The 21,909-nt window shown below is 47.9% G+C and overlaps 1 protein-coding gene across 2 annotated transcripts in view; it reads right to left on the bottom strand.

Annotated features, from left to right (window-relative positions):
• Window positions 1-5,148: 5,148 nt before the first annotated feature.
• Window positions 5,149-21,909, bottom strand: part of ZC3H3 (zinc finger CCCH-type containing 3) — a 202,254-nt gene continuing 185,493 nt past the window's right edge. For both annotated transcript variants that reach the window (XM_081323029.1, XM_081323030.1), the window contains one exon: window positions 5,149-6,318. In XM_081323029.1, coding sequence (XP_081179155.1) covers window positions 6,287-6,318 — 32 coding nt within the window. In that variant the 3' untranslated portion in view covers window positions 5,149-6,286. The remainder of the gene's footprint in view (window positions 6,319-21,909) is intronic.

Raw genomic sequence — 21,909 nt, 5'->3', positions numbered from 1 at the left:
CAGCACTGAGGATGTTCCCTAGCTGCATAATTAAACTTCTGGAAGGAAACCAACCAAGCTGACATAGCACCCAAGACCCCACAATTTCTGATCCGGTCTTGCTTCCTGCTGCACCCTCCGTGTACAAAAAAAACGTTGTCTTTTCCCCCTGAAAAGATGGTTACGTGAAATATTGTCTTTCCGAGCCCACAAAACCATCCCTTTAGCATTTCCCGGGGCCCAACGAAAAGCTTCTGAAGACAGAGCCCCAACTTTCAGCAGCTGGAGGTAACCCACTCGGGCCCACCGCCCCCCTCCGCCGAAGGATTGTGCCTCCTCCTTTCCCTCCACAACACACACACAAACTCTGGATGGCTTTTTCGGCACGTTTTGCCTCGGGTTTCCTCCAGGTTGAAAGAAATCTTTCCAAAGAGTGCAAAGTCCGAGAGGGTTCTTCTCCAGGAACGCTGCTGTGGCTTTGAGAGCTTGCAGGTCAGACGGAGAGGATGGCAAGTAGAGAGAACGATTTCTCCCCCAACCCCCACCCCACCCCCACCAAGACCCCCACCAAGACCCCCCCCACCTCAGAAGGGTCATGAAAATATATTTAAAGAAACAGGAGCTTCCCACACCGGCTGCCCTGAAGAGACGGGGTAATAATAATAATAATAATAATAATAATAATAATAATAATAATAATAATAATAATAATAATAATAATAATAATAATAATAATAATAGTAATAATATAAAGTTGGAAGGGACCTTGGAGGTCATCTAGTCCAACCCCCTGCTCAGGCAGGAAACCCTATACTATTTCAGGCAAATGGCTGTCCAGTCTCTTCTTAAAAACTTCCAGTGTCGGAGCATTCACAGCTTCTGGAGGCAGGTTGTTCCACTGGTTAATTGTTCTAACTGTCAGGAAGTTTCTCCTTAGTTCTAGGTTGCTTCTCTCCTTGATTAGTTTCCATCCGTTGCTTCTTGTCCTGCCTTCGGGTGCTTTGGAGAATAGCTTGACTGCCTCTTCTTTGGGGCAGCCCCTGAGATATTGGAACACTGCTATCATGTCACCCCTCACCCTTCTCTTCATTAAACTAGACATACCCAATTCCAGCAACTGTTCCCTATATGTTTTAGCCTCCAGCCCCCTAATCATCTTGGTTGCTCTTCTCTGTACCTTTTCTAGAGTCTCGACATCTTTTTTACATCGTGGTGACCAAAACTGGATGCTGTATTCCAGGTGTGGCCTTACCAAGGCGTTGTAAAGTGGTATTAGTACTTCACTTGATCTTGATTCTATCCCTCTGTTAATGCAGCCTAGCACTGTGTTGGCTTTTTCTGGCAGCTGCAGCACACGGCTGGCTCATATTTAAGTGATTGTCTACTACGAGATCCCTCTCACAGTTACTACTATTGAGCAAGGTAATGAATACGGAAAGGGCTTTAAAAGGCAACCCAGAGCGCTAACTTCTCATTAGCCCAGACTCTCTTTATTGGGGAGGGGGGGCTCTTAAGCTGGCAGGAGACTCCGTCAAAATTGATAGCTGCAATTTCCTAGGCTAAGGTGATCTTGTTCACCTCGGCTTACGACGCCGCGGAGACCAAGCCCAAATAATCCTCGGGCGCAGAGGGAAAATTTACTCGCAATATTCACGAGGCAACAACAACCCGCTACTGCGGGCAGGTGAAGAATTATCCAGGAATTAGGCTCGACCTGCTAGCAAATTTACAGCTTGAGCCTCCTGGCTGGTGACGCAGGCTTTCTCCGGCCTGGAGTCCAGCAGGAATCTTGGCCATCGGCTCTTTTAATCCCTTGAGGAGTGTGGAGGTGGACACCCATGGGAAGGCCCAAGATGCAAGCTGGGACGGCACGTTTAAGGGTCAAAGGCCAGATTTAGCCAGTAAGGCAAAAGGGTCAGCCACGGGGAAGTCCCTACTTCACTTTGGAAAAAGTTCAGAGAAGAGCAAGTAAGATGATTCAAGGCCTGGAGAATTAAAACATGCGAAGAACGGCTGCGGGACTTGGGTTTGGCTAGTCTAGAGAAAAGAAGAAATAGGGGAGACGTGATAGCAGCGTTCCAGTATTCGAGGGGCTGCCACAAAGGAGGGGGTCACGTTATTCTCCAAAGCACCAGAGGGCAAGACGAGAAACAATGGTTGGAAACTGACCAAGGAGGGAAGCAACCTGGAATTAAGGAGAAACTTCCTGACACTGAGGACAATCAACCGGTGGAACAGCTCTCCTCTGTAAATCGTGGGCGCTCCATCGCTGGAAGGATTTATAAAAAGAGACTAGACATGTCATTTGTCTGAAATGATACAGGGACTCCTGCCTGAGCAGGGGGCTGGACTAAGAGACCCCCAAGGTCCCTTTCAATTCTGTTGTTCTGTTAATTAACCAGTGGAACAGAAGTTGCCTCCAGAAGTTGTGGGCGCTCCATCAGTGGAGGTTTTCAAGAAGAGGTTGGACAACCCTGGCAGGGTGAACCACGTGATGATGACATTTACGTGACTGGAAAATGAAATGTCTGCAAAAAAGCCACCAAGCTCAGAGGAGCACCAAGGACCCAACAGCCTTCCTCCTCCACAGGACTCCAGTCCTCTTCCTCCTCCTCTCCACAAAACCCCACTCCCTTCTGGCACTGATGATGTTATCTAGCTTGGTAACGAAACGTCTGCAAGAAAACCACCCAGCTCATGGAGCACCAAGGACCTCCTCCTCCTCCTCCTAACTACCACCCCCTTTTAGCACTGATGATGCTACCTAGTTGGGTAATGAAACTGCAAGAAAACCACCCAGCTCAGAGAGCACCAAGGACCCCACAGTCCTCCTCCTTCTCCCCCCTTTGTTCTCCTCCTCCTCCACTCCAAACACCCACTGCCGTCTAGCACAGGTGATGTCCTCTAGTTGGGTCACGAAACGTCTGCAAGAAAACCACCCAGCTCAGAGAGCACCAAGGACCCCATAGTCCTCCTCCTCTCCACAAACCCTCCTCCCTTCTAGCACTGATGATGTTCCCTAGTTGGGTCGTGAAACGTCTGCAAGAAAACCATGCAGCTCAGAGACCACCAAGGACCTCACAGTCCTCCTCCTTCTCCCCCCCTTTGTTCTCCTCCTCCTCCACTCCAAATACCCACTGCCATTAGCACAGATGATGTTCTCTAGTTGGGCCGTGAAATGTCTGCAAGAAAAGCGCCCAGCTCAGAGAGCACCAGGGACCCCCAAATGGCAATTGCCATGGAGGAACCCTGAATCGGATGCCGTCGCAGCAAGCTCCCATCACCCGCTTCATCCCAGTAAGAACCAATGGGAAGGTCCGTTCCTGGAGCAGAAGGCTGGCTTAGGTGAAACCAGCGTGGTGTTCTCCGCAGAGGGCAAAGGGCAATTCCCCACCCCACCCACATTCAGCTAGGGCTCTTCGAGGTGTTTTCCTGGGAAGCCAGGGACCGGGGGCCAGCTGCCCCCCCCAGATGTGCCGAGTTGGTGGAATCCGCCCGGCTTCCCTTCATCCTTTCTCTTCCTCTCTGCGCAGTTTCCAAGAAGAAGAAGAAGAAGCGAAAGCAGCCGGAGAGAATCTTTGCCAGGCCAGCACTGCTCAGCTCTACCGGGAACGCCACCGGCAGACAAGGACCTTAAATCACGGAGATAAAGCCACGGAGAGGGAGAAATAAAGGCAGCCCAATCAAAGGGGTTCCTGCTAATCGCCCTCTCGCCGCCACCTCCATCCCCCTGGACCAGAGGAGAGTTGGGCCCGGAACTGCCGAGCGCGGCAGATTGTGGCTCTCTTCCCAATCAATCTTTTATTAGCTCCGCTGATGCTGGGGGGGGGGGGAGATGAGCGGAGCAGGGAAAGGTGGGGGGGAGGGGGGGCAAAGAACCAGGCCTGTGGCTGCTGAGGGCAGGGGAAAAGATGGGGCAGCCCCGGCCATGTGGGTGGGGCAGGGGGTCCTCCTGAAGGCTTGATCCAGAGAGAGGAGGGTGGTGGGACACGGACACACACGCGTGTTCTTGCAAAGGCATCCTTTGCCTCAGGGAGCGAAGCCCACTCGTGAGCCAGTTGGACTGTGAAAGCTAAGGCTCTCCACCTTATGCTTCTCCACCTGAGTCTGAGGGTGTTCCTTCGTTGGGTCGTGAAACGTCTGCAAGGAAAGCGCCAGGCTCAGAGAGCACCAGGGACCCCACAGTCCTTCCTTCCAAATCTCCTCCTCCTCCTCCGTGAAAGCATTCCTTTCCAGGACTGATGATGTTTGCCTAACTGGTACGTGAAATGTCTGCAAGGAAGCAGGCGGAACGCCCAGGACCGCAGAGTCCTCCTCGTTCTCCTCCTCCTCCTCCTCTCCACAAACCCTACTCCCCCTCTAGCGCTGATGGCGTTGCCTCATTGGCACGTGAAATGTCTGCAGGAAAAGCAGCCAAGCTCAGAGCCCTAAAGACCCCACCGTCCGCCTCCCGCCCCCCACAAACCCCCCTCCCTTCTAACACTGACGATGTTCCTTAGTTGGGTCATGAAACGTCTGCAAGGAAACAGCCCAGCTCAGAGAGCATCCAGGACATAAGATCCACACTAGATTCTGGGGCGTTTTTGTTTCATTTTCCCCCCAGTGTCCCTAAGAAGAATCTTCCCAACTTGCTCCATTGATTAATGGTTCTGTCAGGAAATTCCTCCTTAGTTGGAGGTTGCTTCTCTCCTTAGTTAGTTTCCATCCGTTGCTTCTTGTCCTGCGTTCAGGTGCTTTGGAGAATAGCTTGACTCCCTCTTCTTTGGGGCATCCCTTGAGATATTAGAAGGCTGCTATGATGTCCCCCCTCGTCCTTCTCTTCGTTAAACTAGACATTCCCAATTCCAGCCACCGTTCCCTATATGTTTTGAGCCTCCAGTCCCCCAATCATCTTTGTTGCTCTTCTCTGCACTCTTTCTAGAGTCTCAACATCTTTGTTACATCGTGGGGACCAAAACTAGATTCCAAGGGTGGCCTTACCAAGGCTTTATAATTCGCACCCAACTCCCTCATCCCCGAGGAAGAGGAGGAGAGCAGGCAGCCGAAAGTCTCGGGCAGCAGGTTGAGGAAGAAGTTTAAAAAAAATTCAGCAAACCGTGAAAAGCTTCACGGTGAGGACTAGAAGAATGAGTCAGAAACTACCACACCACGTCAACCAATGGAAACGTTTTGCTTGCATTTGTGTATTAAAAGCATCCAGACAGGGTCTAACTTTACAAATTGTTGGGAGTCCAAAGCTGGGGGGGGTGTCCACGAACTGTTAAAGGAAGCTTGTGAAGAAGAGAGACTGAAAAGCCTTTGAGGTTATTTTTTTCCCCCGGGGGGGGGAGAGAGAGAGAGACAGAAAGAGAGAGAGACAGAGAGAGAGAGAGAGAGACAGAGAGACAGACAGAAAGAGAGAGAGACAGAAAGAGAGAGAGAGACAGAGAGAGAGAAAGAAAGAGAGACAGAGACAGAGACAGAAAGAGAGAGAGAGAGAGAGAATGAGAGAGAGAGAATGTGAGAGAATGAGAGAGAGAGAATGTGTGTGAGAGAGAGAATGAGAGAGAATGAGAGAGAATGTGTGTGTGTGTGAGAGAGAATGAGAGAGAAAGAGAGAATGAGAGAGAAAGAAAGAGAGAATGAGAGAGAGAATGAGAGAGAGAATGTGTGTGAGAGAAAGAGAGAAAGAGAGAGAATGAGAGAGAGAGAGAGAGAAAAAATCAGATTCACATTGCTACAAGTCTACACTGCTTTCGGGACAAAGGGTCGGCTTGTTGCCCCGCTTCTCCGTCACAAAGTTGCTGGGATGCTACACCCACAATGATCCCCGGTCTCCCCAACACCCGTCACCGGTGCGGGAAAGGAAAGCGAAGGGCAGGAGCAGCCGATGGGCCAGAGCGGTCGAGGGGGGAGGCACCCTCAGGACGGGGAAGCGTGTGTGTGTGTGGGGGGGGGGCTGTTTGCCTGGAAGAGGGTGGGGGGGCTGAGAAGTGAGTGAGGGTCTCTTTTCAAAGGCTCTCCAGACTGATCCAGCCGGATTCGGAGACTGGGAAAGTGGGGAGGGAGTTCTCTCGTTTGGAAAAACCGCAAAGTTGCTCTTTGGGATGCTGGAGACGGAGAGATCCCGGTGCACGTGTCACTCCTTGCTTATGGGGGGGGGGGAAGGTCCTGGCTGCCTCCCCCCCCCCCACGCTTCAGCCTGGCCAGGCTGTGAGGTAGTCGACCGGGGGAGGACATCCGATCCCTGAGAAAAGAGCGAGGCAGCGAGCGAGCCCAAAGCTTGGCGGCCGGGCGGACCTCGACTGTGGCAGGAGGGGGGGGGGCGTCACAGCCTGGGCTTGATCTGCAGGGGTTTTCCTAGGAGAGAGAGAAAAGAGAGGGGTCAGCGAACAGGGGAAGCCTCCCGGCCAAAACGCCGCCACTCAAACCCGGGACTCCTCTTTGGATCCTTTCTTAACTCACCTCTTTCCCTCCAGATGTGGTACAGGCCCTCCTGGCCACAGCTGGAGAGAGGGAAGGTTGGCCCTGCCCACCTCCCTCCTAGATTAGGGCACTCCATCCCCTTCTTTCTTTCTTTCTTTCTTTCTTTCTTTCTTTCTTTCTTTCTTTCTTTCTTTCTTTCTTTCTTTCTTTCTTTCTTTCTTTCTTTCTTTTTCTTTCTTTCTTTCTTTCTTTCTTTCTCTCTTTTTTTCTTTCTTTCCTTTCTTTCTTTTTCTTTCTTTCTTTCTTTCTCTCTTTTTTTCTTTCTCTCTTTTTTTCTTTCTTTCTCTCTTTCTTTCTCTCTTTCTTTCTTTCTTTCCTCTTTCTCCTTCCTTTCCTCTCTTTCTTCCTTTTTCTTCTTTCCTTTTATCTACCTACCTACCTACCTACCATCTATCTAGGTCTTCAGCATGAAAGCTGGCTGGGCGACTTTGGACCAATTGAATGAATGAATGAACCTTGATTGTCAAAGTACAACCATGTATACATTGAGATTGGCTGAGCCTCCCTTCGTGCCCCCCCCCCACAACTCACAGTGACAACAAACCCACCGTCTTGTTACACCATGTGAGCTAATTGCACAACACACCGGCCTCGCAAGTCAATTGTACATAAAGTTTATAAAATTATTTCCCGTTCAAGAGCCTAACAGCCCATGGATAAAATTTTATTTTTTTAAATTCCATTTATATCCCGCCCTTCTCCGAAGACTCAGGGCGGCTTACAAGCTTAGCAGTAGCCTTCATTCTATGTATATGCCTGCTTATTAGGGCTTTCACACACACCCCCAAGCGGCATTATTACAAAGTCAGCTTATTGCCCCCAACAATCTGGGTCCTCATTTTACCTACCTGGGAAGGATGGAAGGCTGAGTCAACCTTGAATTACTAGGAGACCTATCCATCTCCTTCCTTCCTTCCTTCCTTCCTTCCTTCCTTCCTTCCTTCCTTCCTTCCTTCCTTCCTTCCTTCCTTCCTTCCTTCCTTCCTTCCTTCCTTCCCCCAGCCCGCTCCTTCCCCTCCCTTCCCCTTTTTTCTTCCTTTTATGCTCCCTCATCTCACTATCTCTACTCCAGCACCAAATCAACAGCATTGTGCGTGTGGAAAAGGGGGGGGGCTCCCCGTTTGACCACAGAGAGGTCTCCTTGCCCCAACACAGCCCCCCCCCAACTTTTCTGGCAGTGGGAAAGAGACCCTTGGACCACGAGAGACGCTCCAATCGCCCTGCTGGTCTTGGGCACTGAGGCTCAGGTGTGACTGGCAGGTGCCCTCTCTCAAAGTCGTTTCATTCCTCCCAAAGGCAACTGGACTCTTTTTTCCCTTGACGAAGAAGAAGAAGAAAATGTTTCGCTACTCATCCAAGAAGCTGTTCCTCAAGGGGGGAAAAAGTCGCCTTTTGAAGGAAAAAGCACCTCTGGGGAAAAAAACTATGACCCCTGGACGACTGGGAATCTCCACAGCCATCGGCTCCAGATGTTTCTCCTAGGTCGCAGTTGGGCTGCACGGCAGCGCTTCTCAACCGTGGCAACTCTTAAGACTTCACTTCCCAGAATCCCCCAGCCAGCCGTGTGGCAACCAGGAGTTTCTTGGCCCGATGGCTGCGATTCTCAGCCTGGAAACCGCGTGGAAAGTGCTGGGGGGGGGGACCTTAGGAAGCAGCAACGGGGGAGGCTGGCGAGCGGAGCGCGCGGCTGGGCACAGACGTCGCCCAAAGTGCCAACGGGGCAGTTTCAGAAGATGGAATTTAAGCATCTCTCTCTTTCAACGGTACTTCTAACCAGCCCCAGGCTGGGAGAACTCTGGGAGGCAGGCAGCCACCAATCAAAATTCAGGGAAACTAAGCAACTTCAACCCAACCCAATGGAATCCAATCCCATCCAATTGTCAACGCTGCTAACATCGAATGTCATTGCTTGACAAGAGATGAAGAAGCAGCCATTTCATCTGTTAAACTTGTGTACTGCTTTAAGAGATTGGGTTGAAGGTTGGGAGGGGGGACGGGTAGGATTGCACTTTCAAGGCCATCTGAAATAAAAGAAAATAAGAACTTGGCAAGTTGTCTAACCGAAGGGAAACTGATTCTTTAAATCAAGTGGAGAATGTGATTAATGACAAAATTAGAAAGGTGGAGAATTGTGTTTTAATGTATTGTGCAAGGGGGCGGAGATTTCAGATTGCAGCTTCCTTCGAGCAAGCATTTGCTGGTGTATAATTAGGCTAATAAAGGACTTTTAAGGTAAACGATGCCTCAGAGTCACTTGAAAAGCCCACACGTCGGAAACTTGACACCAATCCAATCCAATCCAATCCAATCCAATCCAATCCAATAGAATCTAATCCAATCCAATCCAATGAATCCAAACCAATCCAACAGAATCCAATTCAGCTGAACCCAACCAACCCAACCCAATAGAATCCAATCCAATCCCATCCAATCCAACAGAATCCAATCTAATCCAATCCAACAGAATCCCATCCCATCCAATGAAACTGAATCCAGCCTAATACAACAGAATCCAATTCTATTGAACCCAGCCAACCCAATACAACAGAATCCAATCCAATCCAATCCAATCCCATCCAATAAAACTGAATCCAACCCAATCCAACAGAATCCAATTCTACTGAACCCAGCCAACCCAACCCAACAGAATCCAATCCAATCCAATCCAATAGAATCCAACCCAATACAACAGAATCCAATTCTATTGAACCCAGCCAACCCAATACAACAGAATCCAATCCAATCCAATCCAATCCCATCCAATGAAACTGAATCCAACCCAATCCAACAGAATCCAATTCTACTGAACCCAGCCAACCCAACCCAACAGAATCTAATCCAATCCAATCCAATAGAATCCAACCCAATACAACAGAATCCAATTCTATTGAACCCAGCCAACCCAATCCAACAGAATCCAATCCAATCCAATCCCATCCAATGAAACTGAATCCAACCCAATCCAACAGAATCCAACCCAACCCAACAGAATCCAATCTAATCCAATACAACAGAATCCAATTCTATTGAACCCAGCCAACCCAATCCAACAGAATCCAATCCAATCCAATCCCATCCAATGAAACTGAATCCAACCCAATCCAACAGAATCCAATTCTACTGAACCCAGCCAACCCAACCCAACAGAATCCAATCCAATCCAATCCAATAGAATCCAACCCAATACAACAGAATCCAATTCTATTGAACCCAGCCAACCCAATCCAACAGAATCCAATCCAATCCAATCCCATCCAATGAAACTGAATCCAACCCAATCCAACAGAATCCAATCCAACAGAATCCAACCCAACAGAATCCAATCTAATCCAATCCAACAGAATCCAATCCAGCTGAATCCAATCTAATCCAATCCAGCTGAATCCAAGCCAAGCTGCATCTTTTCCAAGAAGACGCCCCACCAGGGACGGGAGGCCACAGCAGGCCGGGAGAGAAACGCTTGGAGCCGCTTTTGCAGCCTCAGCTGGAGGAAAGCGGCCCTCCACAGCTCTGCAGGAGCAGAGCAGCCACACCCCAGGTGCCGGAGGGAGATGGGGCAGGAAGTCGAGAGGGAGAGGGGCGGGTGTGGTCCGGAGAGCCCGAGGGCAGGTGGGAAGTTGCTTCATGGGCCTCTGGCTGACAGCGCCTCCCTCCCTTCCCTGCAGATGCCAAATAAAACCCCAGCCGAGCCTCAGGCCACGAGCAGGAGATAGCCGAGTCCTTCCCGGGGAGACCCCTTGGCAGACCCCCTGCTGGGGACCTGGACCCCCTGCTGGGGACCTGGACCCGGGGCAGACCCCCTGCTGGGGACCCCCTGCTGGGGACCTGGACCCGGGGCAGACCCCCTGCTGGGGACCTGGCAGACCCCCCTGCTGGGGACCTGGACCCGGGGCCAATCTGTGGGCCAAAGCTGAGAATACAACCGGAAGTGACCAACTGACCCCTCTCAGGAGCCTCTCCGACTATTTCTCGGAAGGCCTGGGGAGACCCTCGCACTACAGGACGTCCTTGACTTACAACCACAACTGAGCCCAAAATTTAGGCCGCTAAGCGAGACACTGGTTAAGTCCATTTTGCCCCATTCCACCACCTTTCTCGCCGCAGCGGTTAAGCCAACCACTGCAGTCCTTAAGTGAGTGACACAAAGGTGGTTCGGCAAATCCTGGCTTGGCCCGTTCGCTCGGCTCGTCAGAAGGTCGCCAAAGGGGATCACGTGACCCCGGGACGCTGCGACCGTCATAACTACGAGTCAGTTGCCAAGCGTCCGGATTTGGATCACCTGACCGCGGGAGCGTAGGAAAAAACAGTCATAGCTCACTTTTTTCCAGGGCCACTCACACTTCGGTCACTAAACGGACTGTGTTGTAATTCGAGGACTACCTTGTCTGCCAAGGAGACGTCAGGAGGAGAGAGCTTCTCCCTGTGCTGGAGTGGAGGATGAGGAAGAGGGTCTTTGCTCACTTGCCTTCTAAGCCTCGTCTAAATCCTCCATCCCTGGAGGTTTTTAAGAAGAGGCTGGACAGCCACTTGTCTGAGATGGTGTAGGTTCTCCTGCTTGAGCAGGGGGTTGGACTAGACGACCTCCACGGTCCCGTCCTATTCTATTCTATTCTATTCCATTCTATTCCATTCCATTCCATTCCATTCCATTCCATTCCATTCCATTCTATTCTATTCTAATTCTAATTCTTATTTCTATTGTATTGTATTGTATTCTATTCTAATTATTTCTATTCTATTCTATTCTAATTCTTATTTCTATTCTACTCTACTCTACTCTACTGTATTCTATTCTATTCTAATTCTTATTTCTATTCTATTTCTAATTCTTATTTCTATTCTATTCTATTCTAATTCCTATTTCTATTCTATTCTATTTCTATTTCTTATTTCGATTCTATTCTATTTCTAATTCTTATTTCTATTCTATTCTATTTCTAATTCTTATTTCTATTCTACTCTACTGTATTCTATTCTATTCTATTCTATTCTAATTCTTATTTCTATTCTATTCTATTCTATTTCTAATTCTAATTCTTATTTCTATTCTATTCTATTTCTAATTCTTATTTCTATTCTATTCTATTCTATTTCTAATTCTTATTTCTATTCTATTCTATTTCTAATTCTTATTTCTATTCTATTCTATTCTAATTCTTATTTCTATTCTATTCTATTTGTATTTCTTATTTCTATTCTATTCTATTTCTAATTATTTCTATTCTATTCTATTTCTAATTCTTATTTCTATTCTACTCTACTCTACTCTACTGTATTCTATTCTATTCTATTCTATTCTATTCTAATTCTTATTTCTATTCTATTCTATTCTAATTCTTATTTCTATTCTATTCTATTTTATTCTATTCTATTTCTATTTCTAATTCTTATTTCTACTCTACTCTACTCTACTCTACTCTACTCTACTCTACTCTACTCTACTGTATTCTATTCTATTCCTATTCCTATTCCTATTCCTAAATAAACTTTGGGCCAACTGGGTGGGTGATGGTGGTAATCCTGGCACTGATTTACGACTTTTCAGCCAACAGTATGTAAAATAAAGGGGACTCATTTAGCACCTTTCCAGCCTTAATGTAACAGCCATACATCAGGAGGCAGCCCAGCGGTCATCCGAGACGGGGCAATTAGTCACCCAGGAGGCAGCTAATGTGGACAAAAGAGACAGGGGCCGGGACACAGCCGGGAAGCCACCCACGGTGCAAGCCTGTCCCCCTAGCAGAGGGACCTGGGATCTCCACACCCCAAAGAGCCCTGAAGGGAGCAGCCCTTCCCACTTGCTCCCCACAGGCATCCCAGGAAGGCAGGGCGCTCAAAGGACTGGGAGGCGGAAAGAATGGAGTGTCCTCCAGTTATGACCACAATTGAGCCAAAGGTTTTTGTCGCTAAGCGAGACAGTTATGAAGTGTGCTCTGCCCCATTCTACACCCTTTCTTCCAAACACTGCTAAAGGAGTCACTGCAGATGCTAAATTAGCCACTTCTCTGAGCTGGTCTCCTGCTTGAGCAGGGGGCTGGACTAGAAGACCTCCAAGGTCCCTTCCAGCTCTATCCTCTTATTATCCTATCCTATCCTATCCTATCCTATCCTATCCTATCCTATCCTATCCTATCATTATTCTATTCTATTCTTATTCTGTCCTGTCCCGTCCCATTCCATTCCATCCTATTCTATTCTATTCCAACCTATCCTATCCTTTTGTTCCGTTCCATTTCTTCATTCCTATTCTATTCCATATTCTATTCTATTCTATTCTATTCCATATTTTCTATTCTATTCTATTCTATCCTATTCTATCCTATCCTATCCTATATTTCTATTCTATTCTATTCTTCTATTCTATTCTATTCTATTCTATTCTATTCTATTCTATTCTATTCTATTCTATTCTATTCTATCCTATCCTATATTTCTATTCTATTCTTCTATTCTATTCTATTCTATTCTATTCTATTCTATTCTATTCTATTCTATTCTATTCTATTCTATTCTATTCTATTCTTTCCATATTCTATTCTATTCTATTCTATTCTATTCTATTCTATTCTTTCCATATTCTATTCCATTCCATTCCATTCCATTCCATTCTATTCTTTCCATATTCTATTCTATTCTATTCTATTCTATTCTATTCTATTCTATTCTATTCTATTCTATTCTATTCTATTCTTTCCATATTCCATTCCATTCCATTCCATTCCATTCCATTCCATTCCATTCCATTCTATTCTATTCTATTCTTTCCATATTCTATTCTATTCTATTCTATTCTATTCTATTCTATTCTATTCTATTCTATTCTATTCTATTCTATTCTATTCTATTCTATTCTATTCTATTCCATTTTTTCTATTCTATTCTATTCTATTCTATTCTATTCTATTCTATTCTATTCTATTCTATTCTATTCTATTCTATTCTATTCTATTCTATTCTATTCTATTCTATTCTATTCTATTCTATTCTATTCTATTCTATTCCATTCCATATATTCTATTCTATTCTATTCTATTCCATTCCATATATTCTATTCTATTCTATTCTATTCTATTCTATTCTATTCTATTCTATTCTATTCTATTCTATTCTATTCTATTCTATTCTATTCTATTCTATCCTATCCCTATCCCTATCAACACGGTTATGTGAATCTAACTTCCTCCATTGACTCTGCTTGTCAGAAGGTCGCAAAAGAGGATCGCGTGACCCCAGGATGCTGAGACAGTCATAAATGTGAGTCGGTTGCTAAGCCTCTGAATTTGGATCACGTGACCCAAGTGATGTGGTAGAAAAACAAATTAACCTGGACCACCATGTTATGATGCTGGGACTATTGCTCTCTTCAGCCTCCTTGGACTCCCATGTTTGTTTCATAATTTCACAATAGTTTTATAATTTTACAATTACTTTATAATTATTTCATAATTCTATTGTTATTCCTTCTCGTTCTCCTTGTCTCTTTCCAGCCCAACTGAGTTAAAAAAACAAAACCCCAAACCTGCCACTGAGATTTAGACTTTTTATTTTTGGTTTATAGTTCTGCTTACAATCGTTTGAAAGTTTACACACAACCCCTATCAGCTGTTACGGTTTTTTTTTAATGAAAATTCAATGGTAAGCTTCTTAAAATTGAATTTTCTTAAGACAACAAGAACAACCATCCAACAAGGGGGAGGGCTGACAGAGTTGAGACTGTGTCATAAATGAGAAAGAGAGGTCCAGATCGCCTCTAGGCGGAAAGAAAAGAAAAAAGAAGAGAAGAGAAGAGAAGAGAAGAGAAGAGAAGAGAAGAGAGGAGAAGAGAAGAGAAAGGGAAAGAAAGAGGAAGAGGAAGAGGAAGAGGAAGGAAGGAAAAGAGAGAGAAAGAAAGAAAGAGAAAGGGAGGGGAAGGAAGGAAGGAAGGAAGGAAGGAAGGAAGGAAGGAAGGAAGGAAGGAAAGAAGGAAAAGAAAGAAAAAGAAAGAAGAAAGAAAGAAAGAAAGAAAGAAAGAAAGAAAGAAAGAAAGAAAGAAAGAAAAAGAAAGAAGAAAGAAAGAAAGAAAGAAAGAGAGAAAGGGAGGGAGGGGAAGGAAAAAAGGAAGGGAAAAAGGAAGGAAGGAAGGAAGGAAGGAAGGAAGGAAGGAAGGAAGGAAAAGAAAGAAAGGAAAAGAAAGAGAAAGAAAAAAAGAAAGAAAGAAAGAAAGAAAAAGAAAGAAGAAAGAAAGAAAGAAAGAAAGAGAGAAAGGGAGGGAGGGGAAGGAAAAAAGGAAGGGAAAAAGGAAGGAAGGAAGGAAGGAAGGAAGGAAAAGAAAGGAAAAGAAAGAAAGAAAGAAAGAAAGAAAGAAAGAAAGAAAGAAAGAAAGAAAGAAAGAAAGAAAGAAAGAAAGAAAGAGAGAAAGGGAGGGAGGGGAAGGAAAAAAGGAAGGGAAAAAGGAAGGAAGGAAGGAAGGAAGGAAGGAAAAGAAAGAAAGGAAAAGAAAGAGAAAGAAAGAAAGAAAGAAAGAAAGAAAGAAAGAAAGAAAGAAAGAAAGAAAGAAAGAAAGAGAGAAAGGGAGGGAGGGGAAGGAAAAAAGGAAGGGAAAAAGGAAGGAAGGAAGGAAGGAAAAGAAAGAAAGGAAAAGAAAGAGAAAGAAAGAAAGAAAGAAAGAAAGAAAGAAAGAAAGAAAGAAAGAAAGAAAGAAAGAAAGAAAGAAAGAAAGAAAGACTGCTGGCCCACTCCTCATAAATGCAATTATGCCCTTGCGAAGGATGCTAAAGGAAGGCACAGCGGTGCAAGTCCACACGGAGAGCCCCCCACGGCAGAAGTGACACCTCAACGTGTCTCCCCTTCTCCCCCTTTCCAGAAATACAAGAAGGCTAGGCAAATGTCCCAATCGCAAGGATTAATGACCTCTGAATCAATATGAGATCTGCAAAAAAACAAAGAAAGAAAGAAAAAAAACCAGGCTAATCTGAATGAGTAATCATTTTGAAAGGCAACCCCATCTATTTCATGCAAGGCCAGCAAATGAGGGAAAAATCCAGAACGGAGGAGCTCCGAGCCGGCTGAGCGAGCAGCTTCGGGCTGCGTTATCGTTTGTCAAGGAGCTTCAGCAGATTAAAGTTGCATTTCAGGGCGGCCCAAAAATTATCCAGCTCTCTTCTCAGCTGAGCAAGGGTGGGATAACCCTGGATATGAACTGGACTATGAAGTTCACAAATATGAGAGTACCACTCTGTAGGGCGCTGGTGAGGCCACACTTGGAATCCCGCATCCAGTTTTGGTCGCCACGATGTAAAAAAAAAAAGATGTTGAGACTCTGGAAAGAGTGCAGAGAAGAGCAACAAAGAGGATCAGGGGACTGGAGGCTCAAACATATAGGGAACGGTTGCTGGAATTGGGTATGTCTACTCCAGGGGTTGGCAACCTTGGCTCTTTTATGACTGGTGGACTTCAACTCCCAGAATTCCTGAGCCAGCCATGCTGAGGGGACAGGGAGAAGTTTCCAAGCTGAGCCAGGCTGGCTCAGGAATTCTGGGAGTTGAAGTCCATCAGTCATAAAAGAGCCAAGGTTGCCTACCGCTGGCTCTAGTCTAATGAAACTTAACATTAAGAAAACCAAGATCATGGCATCTGGCCCTCTCAATTCCTGGCAAATAGATGGGGAAGAAATGGCAGGATTTTATTTTCCTGGGCTCCAAGATCACTGCAGATGGGGACTGTAGCCAAGAAATTAAAAGACGCTTGCTCCTGGGGAGGAAAGCCATGGCAAATCTAGACCGCACACTAAAAAGCAGAGACAACACCCTGTCAACAAAAGTGTGTATAGTCAAGGCTTCCCAGTTGCAATGTATGGCTGTGAAAGCTGGACCATAAGAAAGGCTGAGCGCCAAAGAATGGAGGCCTTTGAACTCTGGTGCTGGAGAAGACTCCTGCGAGTCCCTTGGACTGCAAGGCGATCAAACCGGTCAGTCCTAGAGGAGATCAACCCTGACTGCTCTTTAGAAGGCCAGATCCTGAAGTTGAAAGTCAAATCCTTTGGCCACCTAATGAGAAGGAAGGACTCACTGGAGAAGAGCCTCATGCTGGGAAAGATGGAGGGCAAGAGAAGAAGGGGACGACAGAGAATGAGGTGGCTGGATGGAGTCCCTGAAGCAGTAGGTGTGAGCCTAAATGGACTCCAGAAGATGGTAGAGGACAGGAGGGCCTGGAGGAACATTGTCCATGGGGTCGCGATGGGTCGGACACAACTTCGCAACTAACTAAAAACCAACAACAAGTCTAATGAAGAGAAGGACCAGGGGGGACAAGACAGCAGTCTGCCAATATCTCAGGGGCTGCCCCAAAGAAGAGGGAGTCAAGCTATTCTCCAAAGCACCAGAACGCAAGACAAGAAGCAACGGATGGAAACTGACCAAAGAGAGAAGCAACCTGGAATTAAGGAGGAATTTCCTAATAGTGAGAACAATTAGCCAGTGGAACGACTTGCCACCAGAAGTTGTGGGTGCTCCAACGCTGGAGGTTTTCAAGAAGAGCCACTTGTCCAGGATGGAATAAGTTCCTCTGCCTTCAGCAGGATGTTGGACTTGATCATCTCCAAGTTCCCTTCTAGCCCCAGGATTCTATGTGGATGGATGGATGGATGAATGAAGGAACGAATGAACGAACGAAGGGCTCTCACCCCCTTATGCCACCTTGACAGGCAGAGGTCTGTCTGGAACCGAGCAAACAGAAATGTACTTCCTTTTCCAATTGTTTTTCCCCACCTTCCTCCCCCAGATCGTTTCAAATGGCGCGATCCATCTTGCTCGGCACCTAAACACTTGCTCACTTCTGTCTCCGACCTTCTCTATTTCGGGAGCGGCATCCATTTATCTTCCCGGAACCAGGTTCATAATTTCTAGTTAGTGAAGGCTCGGCTAAGAAGCCCCCCCCTCTTTTTTTTTCATTACGATGATTGAACGGAGAGCGAGCGGAGGGCACAAGATGGCGAGCGAGGTGGCCTGGAAGAAACCGCAACGGCTCCGGCCGAGCTGGCCAGGCCGGCTTGCGAGAGGAATTGGCGCTTGCAATGAAGCCTCGGCTTCGGATGACAACCAACCCACCGGCCTTTTTCCTTGCGGCTGCCCACAGGAAAGTGCCTGTCGGATTTAAGGCAATCCGATTTTTCTGCTTCTCACCAGCTTGGGATCGTAATGGTTCCCACGGCATTTCCAGAGCAAGCATCCGCTGGCGTTGCCTGGCCTGGAGAGGTTAGCGTTTGGGCCCATTTCGCAGAATCGCGGAGGTCCCACACCTTAATATATAAGACGTTGAGACTGTGAAGACCAAATGGGTATAACGAACAGTATTTTACGGATACAACATTGTGAGGATCACCACGCGGAGGCATGATTTAATAATAATAATAACAACAACAACAATTAGTGCTGGTCAGTTTCAATGTTCAGTTGACTGAGGTTCATGTTTAATGAATAAGTTTAATAATAATAATAATAACAACAACAACAATAATAATAATAATAATAATGTTGGAAGGGACCTTAGAGGTCATCTAGTCCAACCCCCTGCTCAGGCAGGAAACCTTATACCATTTCAGGCAAATGGCTGTCCAGTCTCTTCTTAAAAACCTCCAGTGTTGGAGCATTCACAGCTTCTGGAGGCAGGTGGTTCCACTGGTTAAATCATTCTGTCAGGAAGTTTCTCCTTAGTTCTAGGTTGCTTCTCTCCTTGACTAGTTTCCATCCGTTGCTTCTTGTCCTGCTTTCAGGTGCTTTGGAGAAGAGCTTGACTCCCTCTTCTTTGGGGCAGCCCCTGAGATATTGGAACACTGCTATCATGTCTCCCCTCGTCCTTCACTTCATTAGGCTAGACCAGGGGTAGGCAACCTCGGTTCTTTTATGACTCATGGACTTCAACTCCCAGAATTCCTGAGCCAGCTATGCTGGCTCAGGAATTCTGGGAGTTGAAGTCCATGAGTCATAAAAGAGCCGAGGTTGCCTACCCCTGGGCTAGACAAACACAATTCCAATTTATTATTATTAATAATAATAAAGTTGGAAGGGACCTTGGAGGTCATCTAGTCCAGCCCCCTGCTCAGGCAGAAAACCCTATACCATTTCCTGTCCAGTCACCTTTTGATCCAAGGAAGAGCGCATCATCCGTAGAATCAACGCAAAGCACAGCCTTCATTTGGCTGTTCTCTAGTACAGAGGTCCCCAACCTACGGGCCGCGGCCTCTTGGCATCCGGGCCGCGTGAGAAGCTGGGTAGTGCACGTGCATGTGTGCGTGCTCACCCCCCCTCATGCCACCGTCGCCGCGAGTGTCATGCAGGAGCTGGCAACGGTGCTAGTATTGCACAGATGGGAGCATTGCCACAAACTGTGCGGGCGGCAGCAGCGCTGCAAGCGGGGAGGGGCGCAGTGCAATCTTCACAGGGGGCGGTGGCACGAGCCTTGCGCCAGGGCGGCATCACTGCGCAAGCTTCGCACTGGTGGTAGCATCACCGTGATCCTGGCGGTGCCACAAACCTTACAGAGCCTTGTGCGCATGCTTGCAGCCCTGTTTCCAGGGTGAGCATGATCGCTGCCGGTTTGTGCACACGTGCGCATGTGTGGCCACCCCGGGCCGCCAATCTAAAAAGGTTGGAGACCCTTCTAGGGCTTGCAAGGGAGGGACCCGCGAGGTCTTCTAGTCCAACCCTCCCTGTCCAAGGCAGAATCTGTACAGCTAGTCCTCAAGGTAGAACAGTCTGTTTAATGAGCGTTGGAGGTTACAACGGCACTGAAAAAGAAGGATTGTTGATGGCTTTTTCACACTTACGACCATCGCACCCATCCCCGTGATAAAAATTCAGACGACTGCTTCATATTTATGACGGTTGCCCTCTCCCAGAGGGTCACGTGATCCCCTTTTGCGACCTCCTGACAAGCAAAGCCGGATTCGCTGAACGACCGTGTGAGTAACTTTCTCAACTGCAGGGATTCACTTTAACAACGCTGGCGAGAAAGGTTGTAAAACGGGGCAAAACTGACTGAACAAACGTTGCCTCGCCTATAAAAAGGTTTGGCTCAATTGTGCTAGAAAGAGAAAAAAGGGGGTCTTGGGAGACAGAGCGGCCCACAAGAAAGCAACCGAGATTCGAGATCACCAAGGATCCCACTTCCAATCCTCCTCCTCCTCCTCCTCTTCTTCCCCCTTTACTTCTCCGCAAACCCCACTGCCTTCCAGCACTGATGACGTTACTTGGATTGGTGATGAAACGTCTGCAAGAAAACAGCCAAACTCAGAGAGCACCAAGGAGTTCCTCCTCCTCCTCCGCCGCCTCCACCTCCACCTCTTTCCCTTCCAGCACTGATAATGTTATCTAGTTGGGTCACGAAACGTCTTCAAGAAAACCACCCAGCCCAGAGAGCATTAAGGACTCCATATTCATCCTCCTCCTCCTCCTCCTCTCCACAACAAAAGCATAAAGCCCACTCCCTTCTAGAGCTGATGATGTTCCCCAGTTGGGTCGTGACACGTCTACAAGAAAACAACCCAGCCCAGAGAGCACTAAGGAGTTCCTCCTCCTCCTCCTCCTCCTCTCCACAACCCCCCCATTCCTTCTAGCCCTGATGATGTTCCCTAGTTGCGTCACGAAACCTCTGCAGGAAAACCGCTCAGCTCAGAGAGCACCAGGGACCCCACAATAGTCCTCCTCCTCCTCCTCCTCCTCCCCAAAACCCCCTCTTCCTTCTATAGCCCTGATAATGTTACCTAGTAGAGTCACGAAACGTCTGCAGGAAAACCGCCCAGCTCAGAGAGCACCAGGGACCCCACAATAGTCGTTGTCGTCATCCTCCTCCTCCTCCTCCTCCCACAAAACCCCTCTTCTCTTCCTTCTAGAGCCCTGATAATGTTCCCTAGTTGGGTCACGAAACATCTGCAGGAAAACCGCCCAGCTCAGAGGGCACCAGGGACCCCACAATAGTCCTCCTCCTCCTCCTCCCCCTCCCCAAACCCCCTCTCCCTTCCATAACCCTGATAATGTTCCCTAGTAGAGTCACAAAACGTCTGCAGGAAAACCGCCCAGCTCAGAGGGCACCAGGGACCCCGGAGTTCAACCCCGAGCTACAAAAATTCCCTTCTCTCCGTCTGTTTTCTGGAAGGAGCCTTTGGGCCAGGAGCAATAAGAGGGACAAAGGGGGTTCTCGAGTGGCGGGCAGGGACACGGATCTCCCCCACCCAGGACACGCGTGCAGGGAGGGAAGCGGGACGGGCTCTGCGTTGGGGAAGCCGTTCTTTCAGAGGCTCGTTACAGCAACTACGGAAGGAGCTTCTGACGCTCTTTAATTAACTCGTTCGGTATGCCTGGCGGAACGCGGACTTGCCGGCCGTTGCCGGATGGGAGGCCAAGTGGAGAAGACGGTGCCGGGGTGTGAAACTGGGCTCTCTGTTCAGGGGCCGCCTGTGCGAGGGAGAGGCCGAAAGAGAGCAGGCCGTTCGGGGGCCGCCTCTTCCCGACCCACCGGGGCTGAGGACTGGGCAGCACAACAGAGAAGGAAGGGAAGGAAGGAAGGAAGGAAGGGAAAGAAAGGAAGGAATTAAGGGAGGAAGGAAGGAAGGAAAGAAAGGAATTAAGGAAGGAAGGAAGGAAGGAAGGAAGGAAGGAAGGAAAGAAGGGAATTAAGGAAGGAAGGAAGGAAAGAAGGGAAGGAAAGAAAGGAATTAAGAAAGGAAGGAAGGAATTAAGGAAGGAAGGGAGGAAGGAAGGAAGGAAGGGAAGGAAGGAAGGGAGGGAAGGAAGGAAGGAAGGGAGGGAGGGAAGGGAGGAAAGGAAGGAATTAAGGAAGGGAGGAAGGAAGGAAGGAAGGAAGGGAAGGAAGGAAGGGAGGGAGGGAAGGAAGGAAGGAAGGAAGGAAGGAAAGTAAGGAAGGAATTAAGGAAGGAAGGAAGGGAGGGAGGAAGGAAGGAATTAAGGAAGGAAGGAAGGAAGGAATTAAGGAAGGGAGGAAGGAAGGAAGGAAGGACGGAAGGAAGGGAAGGAAGGAAGGAAGGAATTAAGGAAGGGAGGAAGGAAGGAAGGGAGGGAGGGAGGAAGGAAGGAAACGAAAGATGCAGGGTTTTTGGAGAGAGTTCCAGGGGCCTGCCAAACCACCTGGAAACGTCCTCCCCGGCCCATCTCCAGCCCTGCTCTTCCCTTCCAAAAGCCCCTTCCCCAAACCGGCCCGCTGCCCCTCTCTCTTTCCCTCCAGCTCCTTTGGGCCCTGGTGCAGCTGGGCGGCAGACGTATCCAAGGTCCCTCCCAGCACCCTGGGATGAGCAGAGGGGCCACCCGGGGCCCCTAAGAGAGGAGGCCAGGTGGGTCAGGACACCGTTCCAGGTGAGGCAGGAAAGCTCACCGGCGGGGGTGGGTGGGTGGGTGGGTCGAGCTCTGAGGGTCCAGTTCTCGCTGCCAAAACAGAAGAAGCGGTGAGCAAACCCCCCCCACACAGAGAAAGCTG

The sequence above is a fragment of the Vipera berus genome (genome assembly GCF_964194415.1).
Source record: "Vipera berus genome assembly, chromosome: 3".
NCBI lineage: Eukaryota > Metazoa > Chordata > Lepidosauria > Squamata > Viperidae > Vipera > Vipera berus.
This window is presented reverse-complemented; position numbering and strand designations above follow the sequence as displayed.